Source organism: Chinchilla lanigera, unplaced genomic scaffold, assembly GCF_000276665.1.
Source record: "Chinchilla lanigera isolate Chin_1 unplaced genomic scaffold, ChiLan1.0 scaffold00061, whole genome shotgun sequence".
NCBI lineage: Eukaryota > Metazoa > Chordata > Mammalia > Rodentia > Chinchillidae > Chinchilla > Chinchilla lanigera.
This window is the reverse complement of record NW_004955462.1, coordinates 1161540-1181178: the sequence shown is the minus strand read 5'-3', so window position 1 is coordinate 1181178 and position 19639 is coordinate 1161540. Positions and strand designations below refer to the sequence as shown.

Genomic DNA, 19639 nt, shown 5'->3' with positions numbered 1-19639 from the left:
TTCTACAAATACAGACAATAATACAATTCACACTCTGACTTGAGATTCAGTTTAGTAGGTTAAGGGCGTGAGCAGCATGGCTCCTCACAGCACAGGATGCAAACTCAGGAGCGCACTTGGGCTCAGGGACCATGAATGCTGATCTGAGGCGTCAGAACTTGAGAAAGACATCCAGTAGCTAGAGGGCAAAGGAGGTTAGAAGAACTGCAGAGCTGGGGCTGCTGTCAGAGAACCTCCCCTACCAATGCTCTACCCACAGAGCTCCAAGGTGGAGTCAGGCAGAGCCTGATCCCTGCTTATTTGAGGCTGTTTGTTTCCCAACCTAATAAATGACTTAGATATAAACCCCTCACTTCACAGATTATTATAGTTTGGATCAAAAATATGCCCAGAGGGTGTGTCAAAGGCTCAGTTGTTGATGGGTTTTGGGGAAGGGACTGAATCAACAGGGTTCTAATGTTATCAAGTGGATGAATTCACTTATGAGATCATAATTTGCTGGCATTATTGAGGGGTGATGTAAACAGGAGCTGGGGCCTAGTTGAAGGGACTGGTCATGGGGTGTGACCTTGGGGACTATATCTCATCCTCACCGCTTCCTCTCTCTTTCTTCCCTCTCTGCTTCTTCGTTGCCAAGAGGTGAGCAGCTTTCCTTTGCCACCCCGCCGCCATGTATCTGCCTGCCACGGGCTTAGAGGCAATGGGGCCAACTGACTACAAACGGAAACCTCTGAAACTGTGAGCCAAAATAAGCCTTTCCTTCCTGATGTTGTGTGTCTCAGGTATTTGGTCACAGCAGCAGAAGGCTGACGGACACAGTCCTACCAAGTTTGCGCCCGTCTCGCACTCACCGTCTTACAGGTCACCACTCGACATTTCACTTCTCTGATGTTTCTCATCTTTTCTTCCATTTGTTCTTTTTTTACCAGTGGCTCAAAATAGCGTTCTTGGAGCTCAGCCTCAGCCTGAATGACGAAACACACACGAATACTCGTACCAAATGCAGGACAGCTTTGCCAGCTCAGCAAGAGCAATTTAATAATTACTCCAATAATTCAGTTCATTGATAACCGAAACAGAACTGAAGTGACAAGCTAAAAGTTAGAGGATCCTAGAGAGCACCTCAATAAACTGCAAACCGAAGGTGATAATAAGTAGAAAAGAATCCTTAAAATATGTGTGGGGGGGGGACATGAAAGCACGTGGTGATTTTTAAAACACTAAATACAAATAAAGCCACTAACATTACTAGTAAGTTTTCTGCTGTGCTAGAGATTGAACCCAGGGTCTCACAGCTCCTAGGCAAGTGCTCCACTGAGCCACATCTCCAGATCTTTTTTCTTTTCTTTTAAAACGGTGCTTCGCTAGGTGGCCCAGGCTGATCTCAAACTCACAATCTTTGTATCTCGGCCACCTGGGTAACTGGGATCACAGATGTGCACCATCACACCTGGCACTGCTAACATTATTAACAGTATCAAATGGTCCAACATGCACCAAAAGGCATTTTCTTGTACTGTCCCCAATACAGGCTCCCACAGGGAAGGTTGGCAAGGTCCCCAGGGACAATGGCCCACCTGTTAGGTTCTGGTCTCCAGATGGAGCACGTGCAGCAGAACTTCGGGGGGTTTTGAACAATAGGGAATAAGAATGAGTGCAGCAGAATGTGAGTGCAGCTCTGGATTAGTGCAGCCACACAAACAAGACGGCCACAAGAGGAAGAAGCTCAGTGCCATAGACTTCAGGGTTGGATCTCACCTCTCTCCTGACTGAGCTTTAACTCAAGTAGAAAGCAGATGTTCAACCCCCAGTACACAAAGAAAAAAACCAAAACCAAATCTGTCTTGTTACTTCTTAATCGAAAGAGGAGCAGATCACTAGGATTAGTGGGAACACCGCTAGTCCCCACGGGACATTCGGCAAAGATGTGAAGCTCTGTTTTATTAGCCTGATGACTGCTCCCTGCACCACCAGCAGGGATGAGGGATGCCACACTTTCACAATGCACACAACGGTTCCCTACATGATGAAGAACTGTGCACACCTTCTGTGTGCTCCATGGGATGCCGCCTGAGTGAGCACCCTAGAACCTAACCGCTTTCAGCACAACACTGCAAACTTCATGCATGGTTTTAATATACACTGAACGTTCCGAGAGTTCAGTGAGGCAATTCCGGTGTACACTGAGGGACAACGGCACCTTGATTTCCCAGGACAGCCCACTGCTTCTCAAAAACCACACGACCAAAGAAATGGGGAAAGGGTCCCTCAGTTTCCACCATGAGTCCTCATTTCTACTCTTATAAGTCTAAGCCTCCAGTAATTTCATTAGTTCTTCTAGGATAGCTTGTGCCCAAGCATTTACACAATGAAATACATATTTTTATCTACATGCTTTTCCTTTTTCAATACTTACATCAGTCAGTATATTACACTGATTATTTTTAGATTACTAGGACAGGTAATTTACACTATCTATGAGTTTTATTGCAAGATAATGAGGAAGCAACCCAAAGCATTTATTATTGCCGGGTGTAGTGGCGCGTGTCTACTGTAATCCCAGCATTCAAGAAGCTGAGATGGGAAGATCGCTATGAGTTCAAGGTCAGGCTGAACTACATAGCAAGACTGTCTCAAAAAACACAAAACAAAACAAAACAAAAAGCATTTGTTATTTAAAAGGGGTATAAAGAGTGATGGGGTTAACTACTAATTTAGAGCATTTGAAATACCAATATAAAAATATTTAAGTGGGAAGAAAGTCCCCTCCCATATGGCAGGGCAGCAAACAGTATTTAGCCCTTTATACTAAGTTCAAAACCACAACTACATGCAAACATTTTTCTAATAATGAAGTCCATTTAAATAATAACAATCAATTGCTATTCTTCAGTTCAAGGGCAAAGGCAAAGATAAAATCTATTAGAACTGTTCCTGCTATTCAGAGCAAGCCCAAACAAACTGCAGCACAGCTACTTCCTGGCTCAGGCAAATAAACAGATTTAGTCCTGCAGCAAAGCACCTCAGGTTTAAGCCACTGACACCTCCTGCCCTTGAGGGTTCTTACCTCTTTCAGGATGCCTGTGTGCTTTGATTTGGCTTTTAGAATTTTCTGAAATTCTTCCGATTCCAGGTAGGCAAGCTGCTCCCTCCGTTTTTTCTTAGCAGGCTCTAATTCATCCTCAGCTACAGCAGAGAAGAACAGCATCACAGAGGAGTCGGAGGAAGGCAGCGTGCCTTTCCCACTCAGCCTCCTCTGGCCCTGCATTTCTCTGCCTAGCGGCCCTTTCAGCCCTGAGGGACCCTGAGTTGGCACGAGCAGGGGGGTTCTCCAGAAGTGAGCTGAGAGCTGAGCCTGCAATGTGCGTGACTGGCAGATCTGACCACTGGGTACAGTCTCTTTTTCACTTTTAACAGAGGGAGAAGATGATAACAGATGCCAGAAGTAAAACTCTTACTTACAAACCAATTTTAAAATGACATCAGAGTTTTAAAAATTAAAAGCCATTTAAAAAGGGAATTCTATCTCTTTCAAAGTAAAATCTCTGCACCAACATATATATGCAATGATCCAAGGGAAAACCTTTTCCCAGCTATTCTAATTGTGCATAATTTCATTTCAATTTAATGGGATTAAAAAACACACAATCAGTTCCAGTTGCAGAAATTCTACTTAGGCAGGGTGTGGTGGTGCAGGCCTGTAATCCCAGCATTCAGGAGGCTGAGTCAGTTGTCATGTGTTGGAGGCCAGCCTGGGCTACATAGAGAGATCAAAGCCAACCTGAACTACATAGTGAAACTGTCTCAAAAAACAGAAAATCCTACTTACACATTCTACACATGTGAGAGAAAACACATGAAAGAATAGCCTGACATCAGGTTTCTGGTTACAGTTACATTTCCCTTATCAATGCGTTCTCTTGCCTACTGCAGTACCTTCAGGAGAAACCATGTTGTTCTTTTCTACCCGTTCTTTTACTTCTTGTACATCCTGGGGGTTCTTCTGCATCCTTGTAATATTGTTTGGATTTGTTTTTGTGAGAATTTGGCCTTTTGCCCTTAATTTAGTAATAGCAGCTAACTAGAAAAAAAACAGAAGAGAGGAGTAAGAATTAAAAAGATAGCTGCGGCCCTTTCCAGATACTAACTAGTGGAATCTGGCTATTCTGTTAGATATTAGCAGAGTATTAACATGTATTAATACTAACAGCATTACCACTAACATGATTAACATAATTACTATAATTTAACAGCACAGAAGACAATGGTCTAGAAGATGATGAACAAAGTTTCAGTTTATTTCAATCTAATATAAATAGTTTAACAACAGCTAAACTGTAGGCTTCCAGCTCTGTAAGGGAACCACAAGCCTATTTTGGAATTTTTCAAATCAAACACAGAATAAATTCTAGCTCTAGCCCTGAGTGGCTTGCAAGTGTAGGCAAATTATTCCCTTTATCAATCTCAGTTTCTACATTTAAAAAATGGGGGAGTTGGGTGCAATGGTGCACACCTGTCAACCCAACACTCGGGAAGCTGAGCCAGGTGGATCACTGTAAGTTTGAGGGTAGCCTGGGCTACACAGTGAGTTCTAGGCTAGCCTGAACTACATAGTGAGACAGTCTCAAAAAAACCAAACCCAAAACCAATAATAATAATAATAATATGGGGTGACGACAGTGTCTTTTTAAGGTGGTGGTTGTGTGGGTGGAATAAGATAATGCATGCGAAACATACACTGGTGCTTAGTAAATAGCAGGCGAACATCACAGGCCTAGAGAAATGTTCTCAATATGTGCAATTATTATCATTTGTATCACCATTATGACTAATGCAGGCAAAGCTCTGGCATGGAGTGAACCTTTGCCCTTAATTTATGCATAGCTGGTGTACAGAGAAAAGCAGAGGGCTTGATGAGAGACTCAGGAAGTAAACAGGTGGGGTTCCGGGTGCCCCCATGCCCACTTCAGACATAGCAACTTTCAGTTGTCAACATACAACTCCTCTGCAACATTCCCTCTGAAGAAGGATTTTTGTTTTTGGTGCTGGGAATGGAACCTAGGGCCTTGTGTATGCTTGGCAAGATCCCAGGATCTACCACTGAGGTAGTCCCTAGGCCTAAAGAAGGACTCTTTAACCCACTATTTTACAGTCTGGCCTGAGCAATTCCAAGAATTTTTCATAACACAATGGCTCTGGCTATAAAGCTGAATCTTCCTGGAGGATGACTCCTTTGCCTGATGAGACAGACAAAGGCTCCAACTCTCTTGGATTAAATCAAGGGTATTATGCTGAATCTATTATCATTTAACATTACTTTCACTACTTATGAGGCTTGGTAAACAGCTGTTAGTTGTCTTTCCTGGCTATACGTGTGTAGTTTGAAACTCAAGCTGTGTCTTACTAAAGACAAGTGTAAAGAAAATAGAAGTCAGTTACCTTTTTAGCTTCTGCTAATGCATTCAGCTTTGGTCTCGGTGGTGGTGATTCATCAAAGAACAGAACGTCATCCCCCTCCAAGATGCCGCGCCCAAGCTTGGGCATCTGTGGGGCAGTGGTTCCTTCCCACGCAGGGAACTCAGTGCCCATTTGTGGAGACCGGGCAGGCGGCTGCCGAGATGAGCTTGGTACTGCTGGGCTCCCAATTGCACTTGAGCTTTGGAGAAATCTTTAAAGAAATATGCAGTAACAAAATGTATGCAGGCATCACACAGATGAAAACTCCAGAGCCCAAAGTGCATAGGGAGACTCTAGGCAGGCCACCAGCTGCTCACCGGTCAAATAATTTCCCTTCTTTAGTAAAGCATTCAAATTGGCACACATGAAGAACAATACCAGCTTTACTCACATGTAGGTTCAATGAATTCCCATTGAATAAGCTCGAATTCTTCTGTCACTTTAGAACTGATTACTGTTTTACCAAATGGCTTTCTAACAAATGCGTGCTGCACAGCACAGACCTGAAGTTGAAGTGTGGTGGGATCCTGGCCTAGGGGTAGTTCTGGGACCTCCCGGACCTCTCTGAAGCCCTTTGCATTTTAGTTTGCTCTACTGGGAAGAAGCGATGCACAGGTTATACTTGCAAGTCCTTAACGGGAAGGTACTGTGACCAACAGGGTAATTTTGTCATACTTCTTTAAGAGTTATTTTAAAATGGCAAACTTGAGAAATCAACTTGTCCAAACTTCTCATTTTATAAATGATGAAACCAAGGCTAAGTCACATTGTTCCTAGTGACAGATCCAGGCCCGGTGCCAGATAACCCCAGGCCAGTATCTTTTCACCACAACGCTCTCTCTTCTAAGCCAAGCTGCAGGGTGACTTTGCAAACTTGCCTATCAAATCCTACCCAGATATGACTTGTTTAGCTAATAAAATTCTGAAATATGTCAGACTGTGTTATGGCTTATATATGTATATCTAGACGTCCCCCCAAAGCCTCATGTGCTTGTAAGTGGGACACCTGGGAGTGACTAGATCATGGGTGTGTAATACTGGATTGATGCACTCATGGGTTTAGGATAGTTCTGGGTATGGATCATGGATTTACTGAAGAGCTAAGATCTACCCTGGGTTTGGGTAGCACCAACCAATAGGTTTGTAGTCTGGATGGAATGAAAAAGCAAAGAAGGAAATTGCATTCTTCCTGCCTGTCCTGCTGTGGACTTTCTCCTCTGCCCTGCCTCCCTGCCTTGGCGAAACCTCTACAAAGTGTAAGGCAAAATAAATCTTTCCTCCTTTCACTTGTGGGTGTCGGGTATTTTGTCTCAGCTTAAGAAAGTAACTATCCATGTTTCCTTGAAAATAAGACCTAGCCAGAAAATAATTAGCCTTGAAAACTAGAGATCAAAACTGCCGGCCCCAATCAGCCCATTTTTGCCTCACCTGCCATAACTATTCTTTTGTAAGGCAGAGAGTGAGAGACAGATTGTAATGCTTTCTCACAGGTGCTCCCTCTTCTCTACAAAGGCCACAACTCGATATACATATACATTTCCATTTACATATTATAAAAATATACATGTATGTATGTTACCTGGAGGCAGACAATAAATACCTCTACAGATATTCTATCAGCACCCCAAACCAGTGTGCCTGAGACCAAATCCACGCTCTTATTTTTCCAGAGACTGTCCCCTTGGCTTTTAATTGACTTTGCTTTCCCTGGAACCACTTGGCTTTCAGCAGCCCAGAAGTGGGACAGCATGGAGGTTAAGCACTGGAGCAGAACAGCGGTGAGCTGAAAGTGCGCTCTATCCTGTACTGGCTCTCAGGCCTCATGGTGCATCATTAGAAACAGCGGGACAGCGGTTCCTTGCAGAGTCACTGTGCGGCCGAGTGAGACGCTGAACTGTGCACGATAAGCACGTGCAAACAGTAGCTCTATCGTGATTCAGAAAACCTGGGCTCAGGAAATCTTTGATTTGTCCACCTTCCACTTCCATTTCTCCTTGATTTCAAATGACTATATTTTTAGCGCCTCATATACTTGAACAGCAATAATCTACTCATTGGTTTGCCTGCATATTTAAAAATCTAACTAGCAAAACCTAGAAATAAGCCAAACAGGTAAACATATGCTTTCCCCTTGCCCAGCAAGTCTCTTCATACTTCATTCTTTTCTCTTCTCCACAGTGATATTAACTACTCTCGTCTGGACCGTCTGCTCTTGGGAGTCACTAGCCTAAGTTAGAAGCATTTAGCCTTCAACGCTGTTTAGGTTGTGACAAAATGGAGCCAACCTAAATCTAAAGTCATTTTTGAAATCTAGTAAGACATTCGGAGGATTCCTAAATGAATGTTATGTCTGCTACCCTTACCGCCTCTGCATTTCTTCAGATTTCCTCTTCCTCATCTCCAACATCTGCTGCTTCTGCTGCTTCAGGAGGGCCGATGCTGAGATAGACTGGATGGCAGGTTTTGGGCCTCCCAGGATCCCTAAAACACAAGCCCGAAGAGAGGGTTCTCCAGGAGGCGAGGGAAGTCGGGCATATACACCGCGGCTGGGTAAGCTGACCGTACCTGAAGTCTTGGCTTTGGCTAAATGCTTCAAATTTCTAGCCCCAAATGTTGGCAGGTCCATCAGTTCCCTGAACTCCTCAGAGCAAGACAAGCTCTTCTGTGGTATCCCTGGGACATGTAAACACCAGTGTTACAGGACTCTAAATTCCGATCATTTGATGCCATACAATGTATCGTTTTTTAAACTCTGTGATCATAATTTAGTCATCTGTGAATAAACTACATGGAGTGCTAAGAGAAAATAAAGGAACTGTAACTTTTAACATCCGATTAGTATTTAAGTATATGCAAGGGTATTAAAGTATATGCTATTTCTAGTAATGATTGGAACACTAAGCGCCTAATATCTGTGAGGTCACTTCATACACTGTTTCTGGAAAGTGCATGGTGGAGGAGTCATGTTAGGCCCTGGTCACTAGTAGGACCACAAGTACGGGGGGAGGCTGGCATTTTCTGGACTATTTTAACAAAATTGTTAGGATTATTTTAACAAAAGGTAAAATATCCTGAGAGGATTGACCAGGAACCTGATCCTACTGATTTCAGTGCTGGCCATCAAGAGTCTGATACACATACATTAAGAAATTTTTAAAAGTATACAACATGAAAACACAGCTAAGCTCTTTCCTCTTTAACTCTTTTTTTTGGTACCCAGAATTGAACTCGGGACCTTGTGCTTGCCAAACAGGAACTTGTGTTGCTGAGCTACATCCCCAGCCCTAAGCTGTTTCCTCTTAGTGTCCGGCCACCACATCTGATGCCTTTCAACCAGGTCACATCCTGACCAAGCAGTTGAGGAGCGAACAGTCATCACTTGAGTATAAGTTGTAGTCACCCTCAATCACAAACACTGAATTTTTAAGCTGGAGAAAGAAACGTAGGATGGAGAAATAAAGGTACCGAGTTTTTGCCGCGCTTCCTGAATGATGGAGTTTGTGCCCTTCACAACCAGATTGGTCAGAGTGGTTTGAATCTTCTTTTTAGGAGCAACAGCTGCTGCACTGAAATGACAAGAGCCACCCCCAAGAAGGGAAAATCCACTGACTCCAAGCTCTGCTGGTAAAGGCAGAGAAACACTCCAGGCATTCACACCAACTACCAAAGTTCCTCAGAGCACCAGGGAAGCAGGCCTTAATCTGCAATGGCCAGCAGACAGGTGGTTTACGCACAATAGAAGCATAAGAGGCAAACCACAGATTTGTTCCAAGCCCTTCTGAAAAGGTTGAAGAAATACAAAATATGCTAACACTTTGATTTAGAAGTATAGAAATCGATCTTAAAATAATTAAGGAGTAGCCAGGCATGGTGGTGGCACACCTATAATCCCAGCACTCTGGAGGCTGAGGAAGGAGGAGTACCACAAGTTCAAGGCCAGCCTGAGCTACATAATGAGTTCAAGGCCAGCCTGAATTACAGAGCAAGACTCTGTCTCAAAAACAAAGAACAACAAGGGCAAACTAAAGACTATGCAAAATATAGGCTATTAACGATAGCCTAATCAAGAATGTTCCAGCCAGCAGTGGTTAAGACAAGGCACTATCCTGCTGGAGGTGCCACAGCATCCAAGTTCATAAAATTAAGTATAGGTTCGGAGACCTCTGCAACCTGCGGAAATGACCCCAGAGATGGGCACCATGATGAACACTCTTAACCGCCCACAGTTGGGCAGATGAAGTCAGAGGAAGCTGGGCTCAGTGGCAAGGACCACCACAGCAGGACTCACCCAACCCCTCTCCCTTCTGTACCCGAGGCTAAAGAGGTCACAGGCAGCCAGCTAGGAAAGATAAAACCTGGGCAAGTGTCTTCAGACAGTTATGCAAAGCCCAGGCACCAGGCCTCCTCTCAGAAGACACGTACCATCCTTGACCGAAGAGAAGCCCCAAGAATGTCTTACATGGAGGCTGCGTAGGATTCCGATGAAATTCCTCCATAGTAAAAACCTTCTTGACACAGTCGCTCTTTCAGGCGGGTGCCTTTGCGGGCAAACTTCTTCGGAATTCGTCCTCCCGAGAAGGTGGACTGCAGATCAGCTCGCTTGGCGCTGAGCTTCTTGTACTGGGCCTGGATGTGGTACTGGCAGTACTCGCAGTCGTGCTGCGGAATGAGCAACCGCCAGGAGGGTCAGCAGGCCAGGGCCTAGAGAGGACACACCCCTGCCTCCCAGCTGGTCACCAAGACCCACAGCTACTGAGTGACAGGCTTCGTCCTCAGGTCCCTCTTAAAGCACCTGTCCAGCAAAATGCGAGGTTACTCATCCTTCCTGCCCTCTTTCTACAATGAAATACAACTGGCTTCTAGAAGAAACCTCAGAAACACATTCAGCGAAAGGAGTCAGCCACAAGAAGTCACATGTGGTTTGTCTGCTTTTATAGGATATACCCAGAGTGGACAAGTCCACAAAGACACAAAGAAGGCTGGTATCACAGGGGATGGAGGTAGCAAGGAACGGGAATGATTTTCTGGGGTGATGGAAAGTTTCAAAACTAGAGAGCTGGTGGTTGCACGGCTAAACATCACCAAGTTACATGCTCTAGAAATGGCTCATTGTGTGTACTTGAATTTGTTCTCAAAAGGTAATTAAGCCCAGTTACTCAGAAGGCAGAAGCAGGAAGATTTCAAGTTCCAAGCCAGTTGGGCAACTTAGCAAGACCCTGCCTCAACGTAAGAAAATTAAAAGGGGGCTGGGGATTTAGCTCAGCGGCAAAAGCGCCTGCCTGGCAAGCACAAGGTCGTGAGTTCGGTTCCCGGTACCGGAGAAAAACCAGAAAAACCAAAGAAAAAAAAAAAAGAAAATTAAAAGGGCTGGCAACAGCTCTGAGGTAGAACACTTACCTAGCATTCTTGAGGCCATGAGTTCGATCCCCAGGACATGCACACAAAATAAATAAGACTAAAAATAAAGCTAGCTTGTAGCAAAGGCTTTTCTAGCTATTAGTGGGTTGCTCTCTGCACAAAAGCTACCATTTCAGTAAAAGAAACAGAGAAACAAAGTCAAATTGTTGTACTGATGAACTCCTAGATGCGCTGACAATGGATTTTTAATGCACTGTTCCAGCTCTTTTATGATCTCTCAGGACTTCTTTTAAGATCTCTTTTTTGTTAACTGTCTCTCTCCTTTCTAGTTCTTGCTCGCCAGATCATGCATTATGAAGGAAAATGAGATGAAACCAAAATTTGTCATTTAAGCCTTCACAGAACTCTGAGAAGGATTTCTTCACATTCACTAGGATGACTATAATAAAAAAGACACATAAGCCAGGTGTGGTAGCCCACGCCTGTAATTCCAGCACTCTGAGAGGCTGAGGCAGGAAGATCACAATTTGATACCAGGTATGGGTAATTTATTGGCCTAGCAAGTCCTTGCCTCAAAATAAAAAGGGCTGGGGATGCAGTTTAGAGCAAAGGCCCTGGGTTCAACTCCCAATCCTCAGTACCAAAACAACCAAAAAGCAAAAACAAAAACACAATAAACAAAGAGTTGGCGAGGATGTGGAGATGTGAAGAAATTGGAACCATTAAATTGCTGGTGGGAATACACAATCATCCAACTACTTTGCAAGCCAGTTCAGCAGTTCCTTCAACTCTAAACATAAAGTTATCCCAGCAATCCTGTTCAAGGTATACACTGAACAGAAGAGAAAACACACATCCATAGAAGGACTTCTAAGTAAATGCTTATAGCAGCATTCTTCATATAGCCTGATGTGGACACAACCCAAATGTCTATCAGCTGAAGAATCTGTAAATAAAATGTGGTCTCTCTGGGGCTGGGGAATTTAGCTCAGCGGCACAGCACCTGCCTGGCAAGCGCAAGGTTGTGAGTTCGATTCCTGGTACCAGAAACAAAACAACAACAAAAAAATGTGGTCTCTCTATACAGTGGATATTTAACCATAAAAAGGAATGAGTATTGTTAAATGCTACATGGATGAACCTTGAAACCAATATGCTAAGTTAAGAAAAGTCACAAAAGGTCACATTTTGTGATCTCATTATATGAAATTTTCAGAATGGACAAATCCATGGAGACAGAGAGTAGACTAGTGCTCACCAAGGGCTGGGGAAAAAGACGGGGAAATGACTGCTAATGGGTTTGGGTTTCTTTTGGGGGTAATGAAAATGAGTATTTTGAAAGTACATAGTAGTGATGGTTGCACAATCTGAATATACTGTATACCATAAAAGGGCACATTGTATGGCATATGAATCATAACTCAATGAAGCTATTTTTTTAAAAAGCACTTTAAAGTTATATACTTTGAGTTAAAGTTTAGGATAAAATAAGGCTTTTAGCATATCTCATCATTGTATTTGATCTCTGGAAGTACAAAGAATTGAGAACAAAATACAATTCTCTTCTCCTTGTGCCCCTAGTCAGTTGGCAGTAATAGATCATTTCCTGAGAGGTTAAAGTCTCTATCCTGTTCCTGACCCCCTCCCCCAGCTTTTTCAACTGGCGATTATTAACCACACATTCAGTGAATTCAGCGATCTCATTTTGACTCTTCCTGTTAAGTAGGGAACTCAGTTCCAATTTGGTCATATGCCAAAGCACCTAGCGTCTGTTACTAGTAACTCTTGTCGTTAGCAGAGACCATCCTCACACAATTGAAACCAACCAAATTAACTGTCTGTGTACATGGTTCCCCGTTCTTCTTCTTGGCTTTACATGTTCCCAGATCAAGAGCTTCACCCATGATTAAGACCTTCTGAGGATGATCGATGGATAGGCACACCTGTCAAAGGGAAGGAGGGTAAGAGTTAAAGGTACACAAAGGCATGACCTGTTACTAGCATCAGTGGACAAAAGAATGGCTGAGGTAGATTTAAGAAGGCTTTAATGGGCTAAAGGATTTTAAAGCCAGGGCTCTGCAAAACAGTTTTAAGAGTAAGAGTACAGAAGACACAAGCAGTTGTCTTCCCAGGACTGCTTTTTCCTTCCTCTGAGCCATCAGAATTCTGATTTTATCTGGGTTGCCAAGTGCTCGGCTTCATGGAACAGATCCTACTCCCTGTTTTTCCAGCTTCCTGCTAGCTAACAATGTCGTGTAACTAAGTTCCAGACAATTAGATCTCAGCAAGAGCTGGAGGGAACTTGGTGGGGACAAAGACTTCGAGCCCTTCCTCTCCGCTTCTTCTTGACTGGGAACGCAAGATGGTCCCTGAATGGTCTTGGCTGATCCAGTTCTCCAGATTCTTGTTTGCAATTCTCAGACAAAACGTGTCAAGAATGCAATATACTAACACAAGGAGGAAAGGTCCTGGTTAACCTGGGCTTTGTCTCCATCCCTCTTAGAACAGAGTTTCTTGCAGCACTTGAGCTCAGTGAGTCCTGCGGCTAATGGCTATGAAATCTAGAGCAGAATGCTTGGGGAACCCTCACTATCATGTAAACCTGGGCATGGGAGGGCGAGACTCCATCCAGCTTTCCCAAGCCCTGAGGAATCAGCTCACTACGGATCCGAGGCTGCTGTTCCTTCTTGGTGTGTATCTCCAAGTAATAAAGTCCCCTTATGTGACTTCGGTGAGGCTTCTGTCTCATCAGACTCACACACGTGCAGCTCGGTTTGTGTAAAACTTCCTTCAAAATCTAGGAATTTTAGGAGAAATGAAGCAAAGCATTGAGAGTCCTACCCTGGAGTTGGTATCCAGTGCAGGGTTTTTTTCCCTCCCAAGGACTTGTGGCCAAGGGGGAAAGGCAGAGAGACTCACAGGGACATTGCCACATCACTACACAGCCTGTTTGGAAATTTCATGAAAAATAAATCCCACCGTTTATTGTTAAACAGAAACCACAATGAAGTTTTTCTGTTATTTGCAGCCAAACACATTCCTAACCAACAGATGAAGATTTGTTCTCATTCTCTGGTGAAAGCAAAGAATGAGGTTAATTTTTCCTCCTTATTCCTGAAACTAATTTGAGTACCAGTAAAGCTTCTACCTGGGTCAGGGTGCAGGGCTGGCCACTGCCATTCACAGTGGGTTCAGCTTTGCAATTAGAGAAACAGTGTGTAGTACCACAACTCTAACAAGCTTGAAAAGATGAAAATGCACTTTTGATTTGAATGGCAACCATAAGTGTAATAATTAATGGAGCAAAATTCCCTCCCCTATAAAGCACTGTCTCCTTGACGCTATCATGGATATTTACGAGAAAGACCTAAGGAAACCTGAGCATAAGTGTTCAAAACAATGTGGGAAAAGAGAAGGGAAAGAAGGAGAAATTTTGGATGTGTGTATACACAGAATAGTTAACATAGTTGTTCTACTGTCTTCTATTTCTTTGCTGAAAGAAACTGTCAATGAGTCCTTGATTGATCAATATTGCATGTCTCTATCTGTTTTCATGAGAAACCACTTTGAAGATATCAATGTCATACAAGAAGCATTGTTAATTTCCTACCACTTTGTTTGTAACTCTGTATTGTTTGTACTGTTCTTTTGCTATTTTGTAAAAGGCTGTCTGTCTGTCAATGTTTTCCTCCTTTTATTTAAAAAAAAAAAAAGACTTCAAAACACTCCAGGAATCTTGAACTCATTTGAATATATAATGTAAAAGTTGTTGTTATAAAACACTTTAGAGTAGGTAGAAATTAAAAATATTAGTGGATAAGGCACAAACAAAAAACAAGATTAATGGAGACACTGATATAGAAGTCTGACTTACTGTCTGGGGGTAGCCTAACATAAACACTTTCGGTAAAACACAACTAACTTAGAAGACAATCAGTCAACCAAATCATAGACACAGATTCTTACCTCCTCTGAACCATCCTTGGGCTTCATGGGGTTAGCATTCAGCAAGCCTATGACAGTACCTTGCTCTGTCTTCCAGAGTTCTTTGTGAACTTCTCCAAATAAGAACAGCGACACATAACGTGTCAGGTCACGAAGATCATTCAATCGCCAGATGCTAAATGTTTTTCCCTAGAATGAATATTTATTCTTACTTTTAATAATGTTTGCACTGTGCCATATACCACCTCCACTTAGGGTTCCAGTGGTTTACTGTGGAAAAATATTACCCTCCTCATTTAAGAAATGAATGTGAACGCAAACTAGGAACAAACTGTTAGTGAAGTCTATATAGTCAGTGGGCTAGCACTGCCTTTCAATGGCATCTCACACACACAATCAGGAGGACAGGAAGAACTAAGGGACTATCATTTAATAACTTACTGATATGAATAGACCCCAGGTAAACATATCAGCAGGTCTATTATTTATCACTAATTATATCATTAACAATAATAAAGATTTCCACTATATGCTACTCAATCTTTGCTTAGTTTAGAAGAAAAACAAAAGCTCATTTTTTTTTTTTGTGGTACCAGGGATTGAACTCACGACCTTGCACTTGCCAGGCAGGTGCTTATGCCACTGTGCTATTTCCACAGCCCTAAAAAAGCTCATTTAAATTTGCAAAATATCAGAGGTATTATGAAGTATCTGAAGAAATACAACACAATATGCTGATCATAGACAAAGCATGGTGATCCCATGCCTGTAAAACCAACAGGTTTGAAAACTTCGCAGACACTATATCATGCTGCTAGGTACAAGGCAATAACTGCTGCACTTTAGTGCCTGATACTTTATATCCATAGGGATCTCCAAAGGATCCATCAACTCAACCTCTCTAATGACTGACCCTTTTCTCCATAGGAGACAGTAGAGTGTCACAGAGACAATCATGTGAGTCACCAAAAAGAAAGACAAGTAGGTGGGTGTAGTTCGTAAACTTGGTCCCAGCACTTGGGAGGCCAAAGCTGGAGGATCAAGAGTTCAAGGTCAGCCTGGGCTACACAGAAAGATCCTGTCTCAAAAAACCAAAAGCAAAAACAAACCAGTGACAAATAAAATACAGTGAGAGGGGCTGGGGATTTAGCTCAGCGGCAAAAGCGCCTGCCTGGCAAGTGCAAGGTCGTGAGTTCGGTTCCCGGTACCAGAGAAAAACCAAAAAAACAAAAAACAAACAAAAAAAAAAAATACAGTGAGAATGATCTGGACAACGAAAGGTATAAGAAATCTACACAATTAACTCCTGAAGTAGGGCATTCTTTACATGTATCTTCTTGAATATCAATCAAGGGTATATGGCAACTAGAAATTATTTCAAAAATTTGTTGACAGGCAACAAATAAAGAGTGTGAGTCCCCAATGTTAACCTGTGATGAAGCAGCTCAGAAAATAGTTACATGATGTTAGGACTCGTGTCTACATGTTCCCCCAAAGCCTCAGGGGTCAAGGGGGAGCTCTTCAGAGGTGGATGGATATTAAGGGCGTGTGATTACTAAATTAGCTCACTGATGGGTTTGGCACAGTTTTTAGGATTAAGAGTATCTCACCCTAAGAGTAGCTACCTGCCCTAAGCGAGGGAAGCCTGGATAAAATATAAAGGACAGAAAGAGGGCCAGTGTGGTTGCTTCTCACTTGCTTGCTACTTGCCTGCCCTATTTTGCCACGGACTACCTATTCTCTGCAGTATCCCTCTGCCACCTTGGAGCCAGTCCATTACGGATAGATATCTCTACGAACTGTGAGCAGAAATAAACCTTCCCTCTTTTAACTTTGAGTGTTGGGTATTTTGTCTCAGCAATGAGAAAAGTAACTAAGACACATGGCTTACACTGTTAGTACTCTGTGGGGTGACTTTCTTCAAAATAACTCCAAACGTCACCCAGTCCATTTCTTCCAGCTTCTCAATGGCCATCTTTTCCTTGATCTGAGACAATCTGATCAGTTTTCGGCCAACCATTTTCTTGCTCATTTCTGTGGAGGACACTCGAGGTCGCCTGGGTTCAGAAAGCAATAATTAAGAGATTGTTATTCTAATAAGGGATTACTGGGCACCTTACAAGGTGGTAAGAGATGTTATGGGGAGAAATCTATAGAGTGCCTCGGGAGTTTACTTTTGTAGACATTTCTTTGGATATGGATTTACCCTTAAAAGTTTATTTTCTAAGTTTTTATGTTATTTTATAAGATCAACTATAAGATGCTACTATCCTCATTAAACTATATAATCTTTATTATGCTCTTTTTTTTGTCTTTTTATGACAGGGTCTCACTATGCAGTTCAGGATGGCCTTGAGCTCACTTTGTAGCCCAGGCTGGCCTGGAACTCGAAATGATCCTCCTGCCTCAGCCTCCCAAATGCTGGGATTACAGGCATGCACCACCATGCCTGGCTAAACTATATATCTTTAGATATTTAAAAATAACCTACCATCCCGAGCACTGAAAAAAATAATTAAATAAAAAATAACAGTTTATACCAAAACTGTAAAAAAATTTTAAATAGTTTGTGTCAGTATTTCTGCCACTTCCTGATGAAATATACTATTATTTGTCCATTTCCTTTTTACAGGTAAACAGCCTTTATTCACTGCATAAGTAAGAATAAGCCTTCCTAAAGCATTTCATATGTGACTGGGCCGAGTCAAGTTAGTGCTGCTCTATTCATACTACAAGCTTTGTCCAGCCCAAGTGCTATTGGTATTCTGTGAATCTGCTACATGAATGTGCCGCTTCTAAAAGACTGTCTTCCAGAGGAGGAAGGGCTATCCAGTAGTGTACTGACCTGAGACGCAGGCCAGAGAAGGTTTCCATGGAGACCTGCTGAACTGGTTCCCGCATGCTCCCTGAGGTCCCCAAGCTCCGATCCCTAGTCATCTCACTGTGTTTTTTCCCAGGAATAGTCTGGAGTAGTTGGGAGGGTGTACTTGTCATCCCTGAAGAAGAGCTTTTGGATTCTGGAAAATTAACATAAGGATTAAATGGGGAAAACAACACTAGTAAAGTATAAAATTTGCTTACACAATTGTTTTATTTTTAACATGTATGACAATCAGATTTTGAGAACAGAGGAAGCCCATTGTATATCCAGTTGATATAGACCAAATCTTGGTAGTGCAGGCCAACAGAACTTTCTGTGGTGATGGAAATGTTTTATGCTAGTACTGTCCATAATAGTGGTGGCCTCCTGTCTCATGTGACCACTGACCACACTAAATGTGACTTGCAGTTCTGTGGAGAGTTTCTAACTCAAACTTACATATTTACTCTTTTTGTACGCAGTTTTGGGGATCAAACCCAAGGCCTCACACAGGCAAGGCAAGTGGTCTACCACTCAGATATAACCCTAGTTCCTTCTAATTTAAATACACACATGGGGCTAGTATCTACTGTACTAGACAGTACAGTTTTAAAACATTATTATTCCATTCCATGACCTTCACTGAATATTCACCATGTGTAGACACTGCAGTAGTAGTTACCATACTGGAGTAAAGGCCCCCTTCAGGAATAAACAGTAGATATTTATGCACAGAGCAAATTCTCCATTAAAAATCTGCAAAGCCAATTCCCCTTCCTTCTTTCTTGTTGCACTTCATTTCATTCCATTCATTTGTGGGGTGGGGGAGAGAAAGGGGACCAACATATTCTGCTGATGACGGCACACATTAAATGTCCCAGACGTGCTAACCTTTCCTATTTCAGAAATACTTAGAATACCCTCAAAGGTCAGAAAACTTGGTACTTTCCATAATAAAACAACACTATGTCTTAGCAAAGAGCATGCTGTTTACCCTCAAAGGGACTTTGGATCATTGTTCCTGGACCAGGGGACAGGACAACTCTAGAACTTTAGAACTACATGCCTCAAAACAAACTTTAGACACTGCCCAATCACACAGCTTTGTAATGTCAAAGGTCTCATGAGAAGAGACAATATTCATAAATGGATAAACTGGACATACAATTTGCTATGCAATTAATATGGATAATTAAAGGCTCCAGTGGTTCCCTGTGAGTCATAAGCCAAAGGTACTTAAAGGGCTTTTCTGAACAAATGTTTCTTCATCTAAGCTGCATTATCTCTGGACCATTTTATCTTAGGTCTTTTGAAGAATAACAACCTTGGGCAAACTGAGGCAACACAATAAAACCAATACACAGGGCTTATTAATTCTTTTCATGTATATATTTTTTCTTTGCTTTGTATTATTACCTTCTATATTCCTGGCAAAGAAGTTTCTAAAGAATGGACCGTCTGGCTCAGTACACCCTACTTGCAAATAAAACTTGACTGCTTTATAAGAAGGAGGTACCTAATCTCGCAAAGATCATCTCCAGACTTCCAGCATGAGACTTTGAGCTAATGGTTATACTTACTGCAGTCCAACTAAAACAAGGCTAACAAATTAAACCTGTTAACTACTGAGCAAATACCTACTGTGTACCTAAGGATGCTCTAAATAAGTACAGCACTTTGAGATGTAGAAGAGCACAAAATATATCCTATGGCTCTCATTTCCAAGAAACTTATTATTTATTCTCACTGGGGAGATGAGACAGACAAACACCCAAAAGACACAAGTATGTGACAGCTATAGTATATTTCAGACAGAGCCCGAGCAGTGTACACAGCAGCAGGCCCGAGTGCCACACCTGGAGAGATCCTTGGCGTCCGAGCCACCCGCCTAGTTTTGGGTAGAGTAGGGACATCAAGCTCCGCAGAAAAGCACGCCGACTCCTGAATTCTCTGAACTTTCTTCTCCTTCAGTGGGGGCCGTGTGGTCTTACTTTCTTAATTAAATAGAAAAGAAATTAG

At 42.5% G+C, this 19639-nt stretch overlaps 1 protein-coding gene across 2 annotated transcripts in view; it reads right to left on the bottom strand.

The window, feature by feature from the left end:
- Mcm10 (minichromosome maintenance complex component 10) overlaps positions 1-19639 on the bottom strand; it is a 35439-nt gene that overhangs the window by 5423 nt on the left and 10377 nt on the right. For both annotated transcript variants that reach the window (XM_005398088.2, XM_013521441.1), the window contains exons 5-17: positions 19477-19614; positions 17606-17777; positions 16652-16817; positions 14782-14949; positions 12642-12758; positions 9917-10116; positions 8923-9023; positions 8023-8130; positions 7821-7938; positions 5440-5668; positions 3937-4081; positions 3068-3186; positions 852-965 (exon numbers count right to left, since the gene is read on the bottom strand). In XM_005398088.2, coding sequence (XP_005398145.1) covers positions 852-965; positions 3068-3186; positions 3937-4081; positions 5440-5668; positions 7821-7938; positions 8023-8130; positions 8923-9023; positions 9917-10116; positions 12642-12758; positions 14782-14949; positions 16652-16817; positions 17606-17777; positions 19477-19614 — 1895 coding nt within the window. The remainder of the gene's footprint in view (positions 1-851; positions 966-3067; positions 3187-3936; positions 4082-5439; positions 5669-7820; positions 7939-8022; positions 8131-8922; positions 9024-9916; positions 10117-12641; positions 12759-14781; positions 14950-16651; positions 16818-17605; positions 17778-19476; positions 19615-19639) is intronic.